This window comes from Culex pipiens, chromosome 2 (assembly GCF_016801865.2).
Source record: "Culex pipiens pallens isolate TS chromosome 2, TS_CPP_V2, whole genome shotgun sequence".
NCBI classification, from domain to species: Eukaryota; Metazoa; Arthropoda; class Insecta; order Diptera; family Culicidae; genus Culex; species Culex pipiens.
Genome location: NC_068938.1, coordinates 159,203,966 through 159,219,396, shown reverse-complemented (window position 1 = coordinate 159,219,396; position 15,431 = coordinate 159,203,966). Strand labels below are relative to the sequence as shown.

Genomic DNA, 15,431 nt, shown 5'->3' with positions numbered 1-15,431 from the left:
TAAAGCCTTCGCGTGAGCAGAAGCGGGTTATTCTTTTTGAGAAAATGAAAAATTAAACAAAACTCCAATCACGTTTTAAACAATTTATTTGCTTTCTTATCATATTGGTCGTCCAATTGAGGGGAAGGGTTTTTTTATAGGTGAACGAACAGCCGCGTAGGAGATGTTTATGTAGTATTCTATTGGAAAGGTTCTTAGTAAACTTAAATCTCGTGATTCACTAGTTTTCTTCTATGATTTTGTCAATTAAGAACAGCTAGAATCTTCATTTAAAAATCTCGTTCATAATTAACACCGTTGTGATTTTCTTCGCCTTTTCTTCACTAATTATTACTAAGTGTTTTTGTTGTTTATGGTTGCTCGACAAATCCCAGAATCCTTTTCTTTTCGTTAGTCTTTTCAAGAAATCGATGTCTCTGAGTAGGCAAATCACGCAAAAGAAAATCGCTCCCGAAATTCTCCAAGAAAATCAATCTGCTGATTATTTTTTGTGAATTTCCTTGTCAGCACCACTTAATAATAATTATTTCACTTTGTTTACACACATTGCCCATCTACAAAATGTGACAAGTCATTTTTCGACGTATGACGTTACACTTGCAAGTGTAGAAGTGAAAAAGATGTTCCGCCGAATAATCAAGATGAGGTTTTTTTTATTCTTTTTACCGATCTTTCTTGTGCGAGAGAGGAGAGCCATGCTCCCTTTGGATTTTTTTCTCTTGTTGAACGTTCAGAGATTTTCTTTTGATGATGATTATTCCATCGCTGCATTCATTAAAACATATCATTGACTATTCTTCCAAATTGGGAGAAAAATTTGCCGATAATTAAAAACAGTGAAGTTTATCAAAAAAAATAGTTTCCGATTTTTGTTTTTTTAACAGTCAATATTTTCCAAAATTTCATATGTCTGGTATCAAATTTGCACCATCCTAAACTCTACATAATAAAAAAACGAAATTTAATTATACGAATTGGCGGAATTAAAGTTTTCATCAAATAAAACAATCAGGATTTTTTCCGTGAACCTATTCTTCCTGAAAAGTCCGGATCTTATGACCTACACAGCAAAAAATCCGATGGTAAAATCGCATGCAAAAGCATGCACATCACCTTGGTCAAAATAAACACTTAAAATTACATTCCTGCGTGTACCCCTTTAAACGTGTAATATTACACAGATTATTATTTTCCCTCCTGGATAGATATCGAATTGGTTACTTCAGAAGTTAAATGTCAAATAATAAACACCAAGTTTTTCCGAAAAATGTTATATTTCATCATTCAACCAGAAAAATTACAAATACAATATGTTGATACCTGGTAAAAGACTGTCAGTTATTGTTTTGTTTGTGATGCTCCTCAATTTGATGTTTGCGCGAAATGAACTTGGTCAAGGGAACAATGTCGATGGCCATCTTGTACAGCAGCTCGAACTTGGCTGGGTCTGGTTGCCAGTGATCAACGCCTCGCAATGTGATTTTCTCAGCTGTTGGATAGGTTCGCTCCAGCTTGCAAACGTGAACCTTGCCGCAGTCGGTACAGAAACACAGGGAGCAGGTCAGGCCACACGGCCCAAGTGAATGAACAGGTGACGTTGCAGCAAATAGTTCCGAGTCGTAACTGATCAGGAGCACCCGGCCAGGAAGATTATCGAGTTATGAACAGATCGAGGATCGTGTCCGTGCTCATACTTCCACCTCCACCGCCAATGCCGATGCCGTCTGTGTTACCTTCGGGTGGTGATCTGCGGCGGGGACTTGACTGCCGCGTAATCACCTTCGGCACACTTCCGATCTGCACCAACTGGTCGCGTTCTCTACGTAGATGACGTTCATGCAAAAAATAAAATATTAGTTTTCATATTATCACACGAAATCATTTCTCAATCAAACTTACTCCTCGTCCTTGGACGTCATCCGTGTTTGCTGTTTGTGCGAGTTTCTGCAATTTCCGGTGACGCTGCAGGTGCTCGAGGTCGAAAGAGGCGGAGGCCGATCGAGACCGCTTTTTTTGCGCCGGAGTTTAGCTTAGTGCAGCCGCTTCCTCTGCCAGAACTGGAGCTGGAAATCTCCTCACTTTTTTGTTTACTTCCGCCAACATCGGAATGACTACGGTTCCACTTGAGCAGGAGTTGGACGCCCGCCCGGGACAATGTCCAGTTGCTGCGACAAGTTAATCACAAACAGAGGTGTTTTTGGAACCGATTCTGTTTGAAAACGAAAAAATTGTCGGGTGTGCGCGAACTTGCGAAGACGAAACTGACTGTTATGACATTTCGCCATCAACAACACTCTAAAGGATTATGCAGTGATTATTACACAAATTGGGTGTAAATGGTGTTAGGAAAAATAGCGAAGGGGAGTACTGCAAAAACCGTGTAATATCACATATATTTTTTTACATGCCCCTTCATTACATGCAGGCATTTTACTACCTTTTTTGCTGTGTACACTACGAATACAGTCCAGACTCAATTATCCGAAGGCCTTGGCAAAATTTCACTTCAGATAATCAAAACTTCGAATAATCGAACCACAAAAAAATGTATTTTTCACTGTAATTTTTTTATGATAATTTTACCTCTGAAAATGTGTAATTTTACAACTATTCTGGTGTAATGTCGCTTTTTCAGTCTAAATTGAGGTAAAATTACATCATAAAAGAGGTAATATTAAACCTTCTAAAATTAAACCTTCCAAATTTACACATTTTTTTGCTGTGCAAAATGGAAGCCAAACTGGCGGTTTAAACTTAATAGGCAATCAACCATTAAAATTTAACTAAAATGGGGTCTCAGAACTCGAACTTGAAGTTAAAAGTACGAAAATAGAAAATTTGCGATTTTTTTGTTCGTGATTCCATTTTCCGAATTCCCATACAAACCTTCGGATAATCAAAACTTTTTATAATCGAGTCTTGACTGCACCGCGGATTATCCCTCAATAAGATATAAACATTTGAAATAAGCTTATAATACATGTAAAAAATTTTGTAACTTTTGAATAAAAATAAGCAAGCGACACGTTTCAAAAGACGAGTTTTTCAATGCCCAAAGACACCAACATACACAGTAAAAAAAACATGGTAATATTACCACAGAGTAAGATAGAGTTATCTGGGAAGGTCATTTATGTCACAAAAAATGTATAATTTTACCTCTGAAAATAGGTTATTTTACCACTTTTCTGGTGTAATGACACTTTTTCAGTCTAAATTGAAGTAAAATTACATCATAAAAGATGTAAAATTCAACCTTCAGATATTAATGTTTCGAAATTTACACAATTTTTTACTGTGTATAAAAGAACAAAAAAAATAAAAATAAAATTCCTTTTGATTGTTTTTTCATGCAAGATTCCTAAAAATCCAAAGGGGTATCCCTGAGGTCGATTTTGTTTATTATCACCATAATGTACACAGAAAAAAATATGTGTGAATTTACTCGACACGGAAAAAATGAATCACATGTGAACTCAGTTCATGTAAACTTGAGATTCGACGTAAACGGTTGAATCACACGTAAAATCATGTTTTTACGTATAATTTGCTGCAAATTTACATCAAATTGCATTTAAATTTAAATGTTTAATGACGTGCAAAAGTGTTACATCATAAATGATGTAACATTCGGAAATATTTTTTTGTGTGTACAGTCAAACCTCGCATAGTGCACAGGCGTTATGCTTTGTATCTCGTCAATTTCTCAAACGCGGCATAATATTTTTGCGATCTTTTTGAAGCAATTTGTTCGTCTCGTCCAATCTGCAATTACCTTCAAAAGATTGCAAAAATATAATGTCGTTTCAAAGTAATCGAAGAAAAACAAAGCGTAACGCCTGCGCACTATGCAAGGTTTAACTGTATTTGACATGGATAACAAACAATCAACTACTTAAATTTGACTTTTATGGGGTTGCACATTATTCGATTATCTAAAATTAAAAAATGTTTTGGAAAACGAACCTGGTGCTTATTTTGATGATCTGCTGGTAGTTTCAGTTATTTGTTCTTTAGTTGTCGTCGTTGGTTGTCTGCATTTCGTCAACCAGTAATTATATTTTTTTAAAAAGCCAAAGAATTAATGCCGCCGAGTTTTTGATAGTTTTGCTAACAATGTATTATTGGTAAATCTAGCTGAAAATGTGAAAAAAATCAATCTGTAATTTTATATAATCCAGCAGAATGTTAACGGTTGAAACTGCAAAATAATTGCATCATTTTCCAGAAAAGAGCGTTCCCCTCGCCGTGTAACTTTCAACTTGGAATAATGTATAATTGAATTCAAGGAATTCAGAAGAAAACATTAAAGTCACCTTTCGAAGGAATAACATTCTGAGATTCATCAAGCAATCACCCTTACATGCTAAAATTTTGAACAAGAGGTTACAATTTTAGGCTGCTGTTACTTTTATTCTAACGCACATTGCTGTGGGGAGGTATTTCTAGTGTTATAATATTTAACGATTTGAGCTTCCATAGGTTTGTGTATTTCCAAAATAAAAATCAAATGCTTCGTAAATGTCTACAAGTTTGGTCTTGGCCCCGAGATCTTTGTGTTCTCTGGTTCTCTGTCCCTCCTTCAATCATGCCGGAAGAATGGGAACGACGGATCACTGCTCTAACTGATTGTGCTGGAATATGGTCGAAGAAAAACACGGAAGTTCGATTAAGATGGCAAACACGCTACACGCTCGGGAAGATTACCTAATTTGAACAATCGTGGTTAAAGCAACTACTACTCCTAGAGAGAGGTCCCGTAAACGGTTTTTGAGGGAGAGTAGCAAGGTTGACTTGTGTGTAAAATTAACCTAACCATTTGTCGTTAGTAAACGCAGTCGCAGGGTAAGTAACAAATATCTAATCAGTTCCGTTTGAAAAGATGTCTTAGAAATAAACACGAATTTGAGCACTTGAGTTGTAAAATACGAGCTAAAAATTATAATAAAATAAAAACTTAAAATGAAAGCAAGTGTCCTAGTCGATTTCCACTTCCATCGATTCCGAGTCCTTTCGGAGTTTCTTGCGTCCACGCGCGGCTGTCGTTTTGGCCGCCGCCGCAGTCGATCCAGTACTCGTCGAACTAGCCTTCCTTCCGCGAGTCACCCCAGTCGTGGTCGTTGCCGCAGTTTTCCGCTTCTGCGTGGCCGCCCTAGCCCGAGCCGATCCTTCCTCGAGCTCCGCCGAACTCTCCTTCTCAAAGTCCATCGCTTCCGGGATAATAAGGTGATCCCCGGCCGTTGTGTTCTGGGCCGCCATTAGCAGATGGTCCTCCTCCTCGGAGTCCATCTCGTAGATGATGCTTTGGTTGAGCGGCTGCTGCTGGGAGCGACCGACCTTACTCAGCGCCGAATCAACCGACTGGGATCGCGTCACGCGAGAATTACGCGACGACGAAGCGTCAACCTGAGACGTCGTCGTCGTCGTCGCTAGTCTACCTCCCAACGAGTTGTCGTTCCCGTCGGTTTCGTCCCCAAGGGAGTGCGTGCGCTTTGCATGAATAGCGGAAGCGAGTGCGTCGTCCGATTGGCTGTGGCGGATCATGCTGCCAGGTAGCACCGGTGCGTTAAAAGCCTGAATTTTGGGGGCGCGTTTGCGGTTTTGTTCAGTTCAGTTTAGGGGGTTTTGATTTTTTGGCGCAGGTGTGTTACAACGGGTTTTAGTAAGGCGAAATGAAACGAAACAGAAAAGAAATACAAAATTCCAATGTGGGTTGGCTGGTGCGGTCCTGGTTACGGTTTTTGGGCTGTTTTTCTAACTGAGCAATTCTCTGAGATGTCAAAATCAATTTTAACTTTAGTATTTGTTTTGGATAATACTTCTGGGTACTTTTTTTAAGACCTAGACCTAGACCTAGTAATTTTACATAACTTTGTCCATACAATTTATAATCAATTCTGAGGATGGTTTATACAAAGGGACCATCCACAAACCACGTGGACAATCACCATACTCCCTCCACCCTCCTCCCAAAGTGTATACGTGGTTTTTGGATGGTCCCCAAAGGTGACTTTTAGAGTTTTAAATTTCGAATCTCTGAATATTGTTTGCGAAAAGATCGGAAGATTTCACGAATGTTCCCTCACTCTCCCACTCCTCTGCATGGCTTTTTCTCCATACAAAATTTCAACTCTTTGGTGTGGAGCGTAACTTTTCGCCAGAGAGCGAAAAGATTATCGTGTCAAAATAGTAGTATTTTGTAGACATTATCAACATTCTGCTTAAGATTTTTAGGAAATGGCCATGAATTGGCCAGAAAATTCAACGTTTTTAGCGCATTCAAAATTAATGTTTTACTGAAATTGTTAAGTTCGCCTCTTTTTACACCTGAGCTTTCATCCACCCCGGGATTCGAACTGACGACCTTTGGATTGTTAGTCCAACTGCCTACCAGTGACTCCACCGAGGCAGGACCCAGGGAGACGACTCCTACACCTGGACTGAGCTAACGACCTACTCTTTTTTTTAGATTAGTCCGGGGCCAACATTTACTTCCCGTCCGATGGAAGGCGTGATCAGACAAATCTAGTCTAAAAATTTGCCACCGGGACCTTCTGGGATCGAACCCAGGCCGACTGGGTGAGAGGCAATCACGCTTACCCCTGCACCACGGTCTCGGTATTCTCATTTAATGAACTGCTATTCGACTAATAAATCAAAAATGGGTAATTCTCTACCAACTCACACGAAATCGGGAAAAGTTGCCCCGACCCCTCTTCGATTTGCGTGAAACTTTGTCCTAAGGGGTAACTTTTGTCCCTGATCACGAATCCGAGGTTCGTTTTTTGATATCTCGTGATGGAGGGGCGGTACGACCCCTTTCATTTTTGAACATGCGAAAAAAGAGGTGTTTTTCAATAATTTGCAGCCTGAAACGGTGATGAGATAGAAATTTGGTGTCAAAGGGACTTTTATGTAAAATTAGACGCCCGATTTGATGGCGTACTCAGAATTCCGAAAAAACGTATTTTTCATCGAAAAAAACACTAAAAATGTTTTGAAAATTCTCCCATTTTCCGTTACTCGACTGTAAAAAAATTTGGAACATGTCATTTTATGGGAAATTTAATGTACTTTTCGAATCTACATTGACCCCGAAGGGTAATTTTTTCATTTGGAACAAAATTTTTCATTTTAAAATTTCGTGTTTTTTCTAACTTTGCAGGGTTATTTTTTAGAGTGTAACAATGTTCTACAAAGTTGTAGAGCAGACAATTACAAAAATTTTGATATATAGACATAAGGGGTTTGCTAATAAACATCACGAGTTATCCCGATTTTACGAAAAAAAAGTTTTGGGTTATTTTTTAGAGTGTAACAATGTTCTACAAAGTTGTAGAGCAGACAATTACAAAAATTTTGATATATAGACATAAGGGGTTTGCTAATAAACATCACGAGTTATCCCGATTTTACGAAAAAAAAGTTTTGAAAAAGTAACTTTTCGCGTTTCTCTTTGTTTCGTCGTCCGTGTCTGTCGCGGGTGACCATGAACGGCCATCATCGATGACGACCAACTTTTTCAAAACTTTTTTTCGTAAAATCGCGATAACTCGTGATGTTTATAAGCAAACCCCTTATGTCTATATATCAAAATTCTTGTAATTGTCTGCTCTACAACTTTGTAGGACATTGTTACACTCTAAAAACAACCCTGCAAAGTTAAAAAAACACGAAATTTTAAAATGAAAAATTTTGTTGTAAATGAAAAGATGACCCTTCTGGGTCAATGTAGATTCGAACAGTACATTAAATTTCCCATAAAAAGACATGTTCCAAAAATTTTTACAGTCGAGTAACGGAAAATGGGAGACTTTTTAAAACTTTTTTAGTGTTTTTCTCGATGAAAAATACGTTTTTTCGGAATTCTGAGTACGCCATCAAATCGGGAGTCTAATTTTACATAAAAGTACCTTTGACACCAAATTTCTATCTCATCACCATTTCAGGCTGCAAATTATGGTAAAACACCTCTTTTTTCGCATGTTCAAAAATGGAAGGGGTCGTACCGCCCCTCCGTCACGAGATATCAAAAAACGGACCTCGGATTCGTGATCAGGGACAAAAGTTACCCCTTAGGACAAAGTTTCACGCAAATCGAAGAGGGGTCGGGGCAACTGCTGTGTGAGTTGGCGGAGAATTACCCAAATGTTTTCGCTAATTTGCTTCATTTTACATTTTATTGAATTTCATATCAAAGCAAGATTTAACAATCTTGTTGACTAGAATTGAATGAGTAAAATAAATTGATTTTTTTGCGACATTTAGCCCATTAAACATATTTTTAAGGGTTTTAGCTCACTTTTCAAAAACTTAATTTAAAAGTTGCAAGTTGCAAAAATAATATAATTTTTAACAAAATTGAAATTTTTATTCTAAGTGAGAAAAGAAAACATTATTTTTTAACTTTCACGGGAATCATCCACCAAAATAAACAAATATCGAAAAAATTAAACAGGCCCAAAAAATTTGATGTTTTTAAAAGGGTATTCCTACGATAAAAAATACTCTTCATTTTATTTTGAATAAAACATAGCTTGACTCATTTAATTTCTTTCAAAAATATTGCACACTTTCCACCAAATTCTCCACCCTTGCAAATCATAACTGCACACCAAATATTTGCACACTTGAAATCCTACCCCTTCTCCCCCCCCCCCGCTCGCCTAGAGTGGTGCGTGTCTCGACTGAGCTTTGCTGCTTTCTAACACTTTAGAACAGTTTCTAACTAGGGTGTGTGTCGCAGACAGTTTTTTTCTGCTGTAGTTTAAGGTGTGCACTTTTGTATAGAGCTTTCCACAAGTTGCACGATTGTCTAAAAATCGTTGCAATATGCAATATACACGGTGTATTTTTTAGAACAAACTAATGATAAAAAATTCGGTATGTCTGATATTTGGCACCGTGAAAGAAGGGCTCTTCCCCGTCATTTTGCGGTATATACCGAAATATTCCGTCGGGGGGTCTAGTGCAACTTTTTTTTTTGAAGATTTTTTTTTCGATTTTATGGGATATTTGTTCAAAAAAGTCACAGAAAATCGGTGCATTCATGTTGATATCATTCAAACTTCTTATGAATATGCCTTGGGGATTCTAACCAACTATATTTGACCAATATTTGACCTCCAATAAAAAAATTCGACCCAAATTCACCAGATTTTTAGCTTTCTTTGAAATAACCCCAATATCCAAACTGGAAACCTCGATACGACCGAAAGTAAATCTTTTCTTTGTACAATTTGTCATGAAATAACAGTAACACATTTCCCGGATAGAGATTTGAGCATTAAACGATGCAAAACATAGATTATTTATTTAACACTGGAACGCCCAACGCATGTCCAACTTACACGGACGCCCAAGCCTCCCAAAAAAGGTGGAACGGTAACTTCAACTCGCTGGTTCTCGGACATAACTCAACCAATCGGGACAATTCTTGTTTCCAGCGATTTGTAAGAATGTCTAGATGATCCTAAAATTTTGCAGAACTTGATTTGAACAAATCTGTAATTTCTGCGACCGAAAACATCGTTCCACCTTTTTTAAAAAGACTGCCTCCACGGATTTTTTGGCGAATTTTTTTTTACAAGCGAAAAAAAAAGTTGGAACGATGTTTTTGACCGCAAAAATTACAGATTTGATCAATTTAACTTCTGCAAAGTTCTAGAATCATCTAGACACCCTAACAAATCACTGGAAAGAAGAATCATCTTGATTGAATTTACCGTTCCAACTTTTTTGGAGCCTTGGGCGTTGGAATGTTAATAAGCTGTTTATTACCCAATAGGTTCCGAAAATTATTTTTTCAATCCTCTGCCACATAACACCATTACATTTTAAAACATTTTAGAATCAATCACATTGTAGAAAACAGTTTTCTGAACAACTGCCATAAAAAGGTATCACTTTTGGTTCAATATAAGCAGAGATATGCCCATTTGCCTGAAATAAATAGTGCCTTTCTCCAAAATTTTCTTAATTTAATTGCCTTTCACATGATGGGCACTGCCTACTAAGATATTTTTTATGATGATTATATGTTATTAAAACGTAAAAATTATAACAAGTTTTGACGAAATTAATGAAATTATTCTATAGCATTCATTACAAAACTCAGTAGGCAGTGCCCATCGTTGCAAAGGTAATTAAATTAAGAAATTTTGGAGAAAGGCACTATTTATTTCAGGAAATTGGGCATATCTCTGCCTGTATTGAACCAAAAGTGATACCTTTTTATGGAACTTGTTCAGAAAACTGTTTTCTACAATGTGATTGATTCTAAAATGTTTTAAAATGTAATGGTGTTATGTGGCAGAGGATTGAAAAAATAATTTTCGGAACCTATTGGGTAATAAACAGCTTATTAAATAAATAATCTATGTTTTGCATTGTTTAATGCTCAAATCTCTATCCGGAAAATGTGTTACTGTTATTTCATGACAAATTGTACAAAGAAAAGATTTACTTTCGGTCGTATCGAGGTTTCCAGCTTGGATGTTGGGGTTATTTCAAAGAAAGCTAGAAATCTGGTAAATTTGGTTCGAATTTTTTTTATTGGAGGTCAAATATTGGTCAAATATAGTTGGTTAAAACTCCCCAAGGCATATTCATAAGAAGTTTTAATGATATCAACATAAATGCACCGATTTTCTGTGACTTTTTTGAACAAATATCCCATAAAATCGAAAAAAAATCTTCAAAAAAAAAAGTTGCACTAGACCCCCCGACGAAATATTTCGGTATATACCGCAAAATGACGGGGAAGAGCCCTTCTTTCACGGTGCCAAATATCAGACATACCGAAAAACGCAAATGGACCGACGTTTTACTTCCCCATCCGATAGAAGGCCAGGAGGATAAGGCGGGAATCAAACCCACGCCCCATAGCAACTTAGGGATCGGCAGCCGAAGCCGCTAACCACCGCGCCACGAGGCCCTCAAATAAAATAGCAGTTAAATGTTTAATACAGCGAATGAAAAAATTACTAAATTTAGTTAGTTTCTAAAAAAAAACTCAAAAATATTTAATTTACCCAAATGTATATGCAAAAATGTAAAACAATTTGAAGTAAATAAATAAATGTGAACAGTTAATAATGAAACAAAAAATACAATAAAGATGGCGAGTATTTAGCCATACCACTTAGAATGTAAATGAGATGTAATTATTATAAGAAAGTTCAATAAAGACATTTTAAGTTCCAAAACAAAAAAAGCTTTAAAAATCTGAACATTTCTTCAAATGCTTTATATCAACTTGACATACATTTCGCGAAAAAAAACATATTTCGCTGATTTCACGCTGTCCGCGAAATCGTGAAATTTTACTAACCCCACTAATTTATCTCCGAATATGCGATTTTTTGCATTCATAAAATTTCAAGGCATTAAAATATACATTTTCATCTACTAACAAAACAAATTTGAAGCCATTTGATTGTATCGTTGCCTAGATATAGCTATTTGAAGTTAGCAGTTTCAAAAAACGGGTGCCACGATATCTCAACACTGATCTGACCAAATCGGCTCAAAATTTTGGTGAAGACTCGTCAAACTATTCCCGTGTGCATGATGAAGGCCGATTTTCAAAAAGTTTATTTAAAAAAGAGATAAAAATATTAATATGTTTTTCATATAAAAAGTCGTCAGTTTTCGATTTTTGTATTTTTTGAAACTGCAAAATTTCAAAATCGGGCTTCGTCAAGCACACGGGATATGTCTTGAGGGTCTTCACCTCGAATTTCAACCAATTTGGTCCATCCCATCTCGAGATATCGTGGCACCCGTAAATCAACTCGGTGTTTTGAGAAAAACGTTCACAAAGTTGGACAGTCCGCTTTGCGCATGGCAAAATGTTGATCATAAATCGTCTCTTACTCAGTTTAATCACGTAATATCTTCATGAAACTTTCAGGAGTGACTGAAAATCATCTTTTTAGTGGATTTAATAAATTTTCTGTAACATGAAATTTGGTGATTTTCTACATGTATGTAACCCCTTAATAATCTGACAAAATAATCAGGGAAAAATATCCACGGTTTTCTCCCGATAAAACCAAATTTCTCAGTTTCTCCCTTTTTATTACCGAGTATGCCACTCTGTATTCATTTTAAGTTCTGGTTGTCGGTTAAAAAAGATTCGACAGATTAATTTTTAACAAGATTTCTTCCTTTTTCAAGCTATTTTACACTCAGAAAGCGTCAACAATTTTTATTTTCACTAAAAACTTATTTACTCCAGAGTTTAGCAAATAATTCGGAGAAACTTAGGAAAAGCTTGAAAAATTGTTCATAGATAAAAATCCTTGTTTTTTTTTATTACTTGTGTAAGATATTATCGCAGGCTTCTTTCAAAATTTAATGTTAACTTGTATGGACGAAGTAATGATGCAAAATGAGTTAGACAATGGCAAAAGGTCTCTAGAGAATTGCTCAGTATGATTCAGCTGCAAGCCGACTTGCGTCGAGTGTCAAATTTCAACCAAAAAATCAACTAAACTCAAACTATCGATAGTGCGAACAACCGAAAAACTGATTGGTTAGCAAAACTCAACAAAGAATTAATCAAATCATGTGTGAGATGATATGGAGAGATGTGCTGCCAGCTTCCAGAGAGTTAAGTTTAACGGTTATTATTTAAAAAAACGAAATTTGCCCATACCTTAATTGCAGTCTGCATGATGACGTTGGTGGCATAATTCACTCCCTTCGAGCCAAGCTGCAGCACAGCCGTGTAGCCCTTCTCTTTGGCTTGGTTGATGTAGTCATCGATTTCCTAAAACCAGCAAAACAAACCGTTTAAAAAATCATTAATCAAAAAATCAAGTCAAGAGCGAAGGAACCAACCTGTTCCCGGCGCGTCAGCATCGGGTGGACGAACTTTCGGTACAGCGTCGAACTGCCCCGCGTGGCCGGTGACAGCAGCCACAGCACCAGAATCACCTTGATCTCGTAGTAGAACGGGAACCACGACAGCAGGATGTCGGTGAACGTTTCGATGCAGGTGAAGAACGCAAACACGATCCAGTACATCATCCATTTGACCTGGATTGGGTTTTCCAGGGTGTGATGTTGTAATGGTTACGTGGAAAATGCGGCCACGAGAGCGTGTGTGTGGAAAGAAATGAGAGGAAAATTGGTTTAATTAGAAAGTTCAAGTGGATGCTGAAATTAGGGAGAACTTAGCAATAACACGGATGATTGAAAATTTTGGGATATCAGATAAATTATTTAGAGTTTAATAATATATTAGGAAAAGATTTGTAGTTCCATCGGGTACTAATGTTGGCAAATCAGCAATTTGAATTTTTAAGGTAGTTAGCAATTTCTATGAAAAGTTCAGCAATTCATTTGTTTTAAATCATGAAAATCTCTATACAAAAACAAACCTACATGATTTGATTATCCCGGTCATCAGTGTAATATAAACATCTGCTTCTTAAATCTAGGGCAACCCCTCCCTTTCCCCCATGCACACCCCAACCTCAATCTAGCGTGACGGTACTTACGTATTCTTTGACATTTTTGGTCCGGACCGCCTTGTAGGACGCGTACGCCGGGTAGAGCGTGCCGAACAGCAGTCTGAAACCGGGAAACAGAACGTTGGCACCGAGCGTCCGCGGACAGATGAAGATTGCGGCGAGCGAGCAGAGGCCCATCCCGGTGACGGACATGCGCGGGAATGGAATCTTCGACAACATCTGGAGCACCATCCCAAAGCGGGACAGACCGGAAGCCACCTGTTCCGGACCGAGGGTTGGCGTCGGATCTTCAACGACTGGCGAATCGTACCCGCCGTAGTCGGATTCATTCAGGGAGGACAGCGAACCATTGTAGTTGTGCTGGTTGTACCGGGGCCGATATTCGGCGGCAGTGTCATAAAAGACAGCTGAATCGTTTAGGTACACGGCGCGATCTCGGCCATTGGCCGGCATCATCCGTGGACCGCGACTTCGCAGGTACATTGCTTCTGCTTCATCAAAGTCTGGTGGCGCTGTTTCGGCCATTCTTCGACTATTTTTAGGATAGTTTCGTACCTCAAACTTGCTTATTAGATGACCGACATTGTTGTTGTCGTAGTAGTACTGTCTTCTATCCATGGTAGATGACAGATTGTAACGACATTAGAAGAATCGCAGGTTGACAAGCAAAAAATCACACAACAAAGCTTCAGCACTACTGAACGTCTTCTAGGACGACTTTTCTAGAATTCACTAAAAGCAAAGCACTCATAAAGTTCAAAGAAACTAAACCCCAAACTAATCACCAAGTTCCCAACAAGCGAAATTTGCACAAGAACCATCCGAGTTGCACTCTAGCGAACTGCAGCGATGAAAGTGAAATTCGTGAATAATGCTCTACCCAACTAACTGGCTAGGGCCAAGTCAGCAGCGCACTTGCACTTTGATTCCGTCGTCGAGATGCAGCCAACATGATTTTTTTTATAGAAGCTAACTTGCTGGCGGCTGCTGCTGCTGCACACACATTCGATTCATGAGCTAATTTTCCCCCAACTCGGTTACGACAGGATTGAACGATTTAAGGTTTGGTGTTGGTTCTTCTTTTTACGCCAGGGGCAGGGATTCTCAAAGTGGAAAAGGGGATCGGAATCATTCATCAAACCAGATGTGCTTTTTGTGTGTAGATTCGAATAACAAAATAGTCCTTAAAACAGTCTCGTTTTAAGAAACATATTTTTTGTCTTGAGAATTTTAGAGGAAAATATAGCGAAAATTACATATAAACTCTATAAATCTGGAAAAAAAACTCGAAACATTCATGAGAAACTGTTTCATATAGTTGGCGAATGTGTAGTTGGCTGTGATTTCGCAAATCAAATTTTGTTTGTATTTTTTTTTTTATTTGGATGAAACTTTGTCCAAACATTCCCGATGTCGAAAGAAGTCATTTTGCATCAATGGTTTTTCCATACAATTTTGGGGTCAGTTATCAAAAATGGTTATGTAAATGTATGAAATTATATATCTTGAAAAGGGATTTTGTGATTAACTTGGTGTCTTCGGCAAAGTTTTAGGTTATGATTGGGACTTTTCAGAAAAAATTAAGCACTCGAAAACAATAAAAAATGCGACTTTTTTATATTACTTTATATCACTTAAAGGAAAAAAAATCACAATAGCAGAATTCTAAATTTTTGATCTTTTCAATGAAAATATTTTAAATATTTTATAATCTAAAAAATGAAATAAGGAAAAGTATCTATTTTATGACCCATTGGGCCTGATATTAAAATTTTAAAATTATCTTATAGAAAAGATCAGAACATTCGCAAAAGTTTCAATTTTTAACATTGAATATCGGACCAACAGTTTTCGAGATACTGTCTGATGTAAGTCACATGATAATTAGGTGACACTTAGAGAAATTAATTTTCGTCGATTCTTCGTGTATCTCAGAAACAAGGTTGTCAA

General features: G+C 37.5%; 1 protein-coding gene across 6 annotated transcripts in view; it reads right to left on the bottom strand.

The window, feature by feature from the left end:
• The window catches only part of LOC120421685 (receptor expression-enhancing protein 1), a 49,419-nt gene that overhangs the window by 9,378 nt on the left and 24,610 nt on the right, over nucleotides 1-15,431 (bottom strand). For 3 of the 6 annotated variants that reach the window (XM_039584915.2, XM_039584921.2, XM_039584920.2), the window contains exons 2-4: nucleotides 13,509-13,581; nucleotides 12,847-13,044; nucleotides 12,662-12,775 (exon numbers count right to left, since the gene is read on the bottom strand). In XM_039584915.2, the coding sequence (XP_039440849.1) occupies nucleotides 12,662-12,775; nucleotides 12,847-13,044; nucleotides 13,509-13,581 (385 nt within the window). Of the gene's footprint in view, nucleotides 1-68; nucleotides 4,635-4,707; nucleotides 5,575-12,661; nucleotides 12,776-12,846; nucleotides 13,045-13,508; nucleotides 13,582-15,431 lie in introns of those variants that run through there. The other 3 variants (XM_052707385.1, XM_039584919.2, XM_039584916.2) reach the window with 3 other exon arrangements.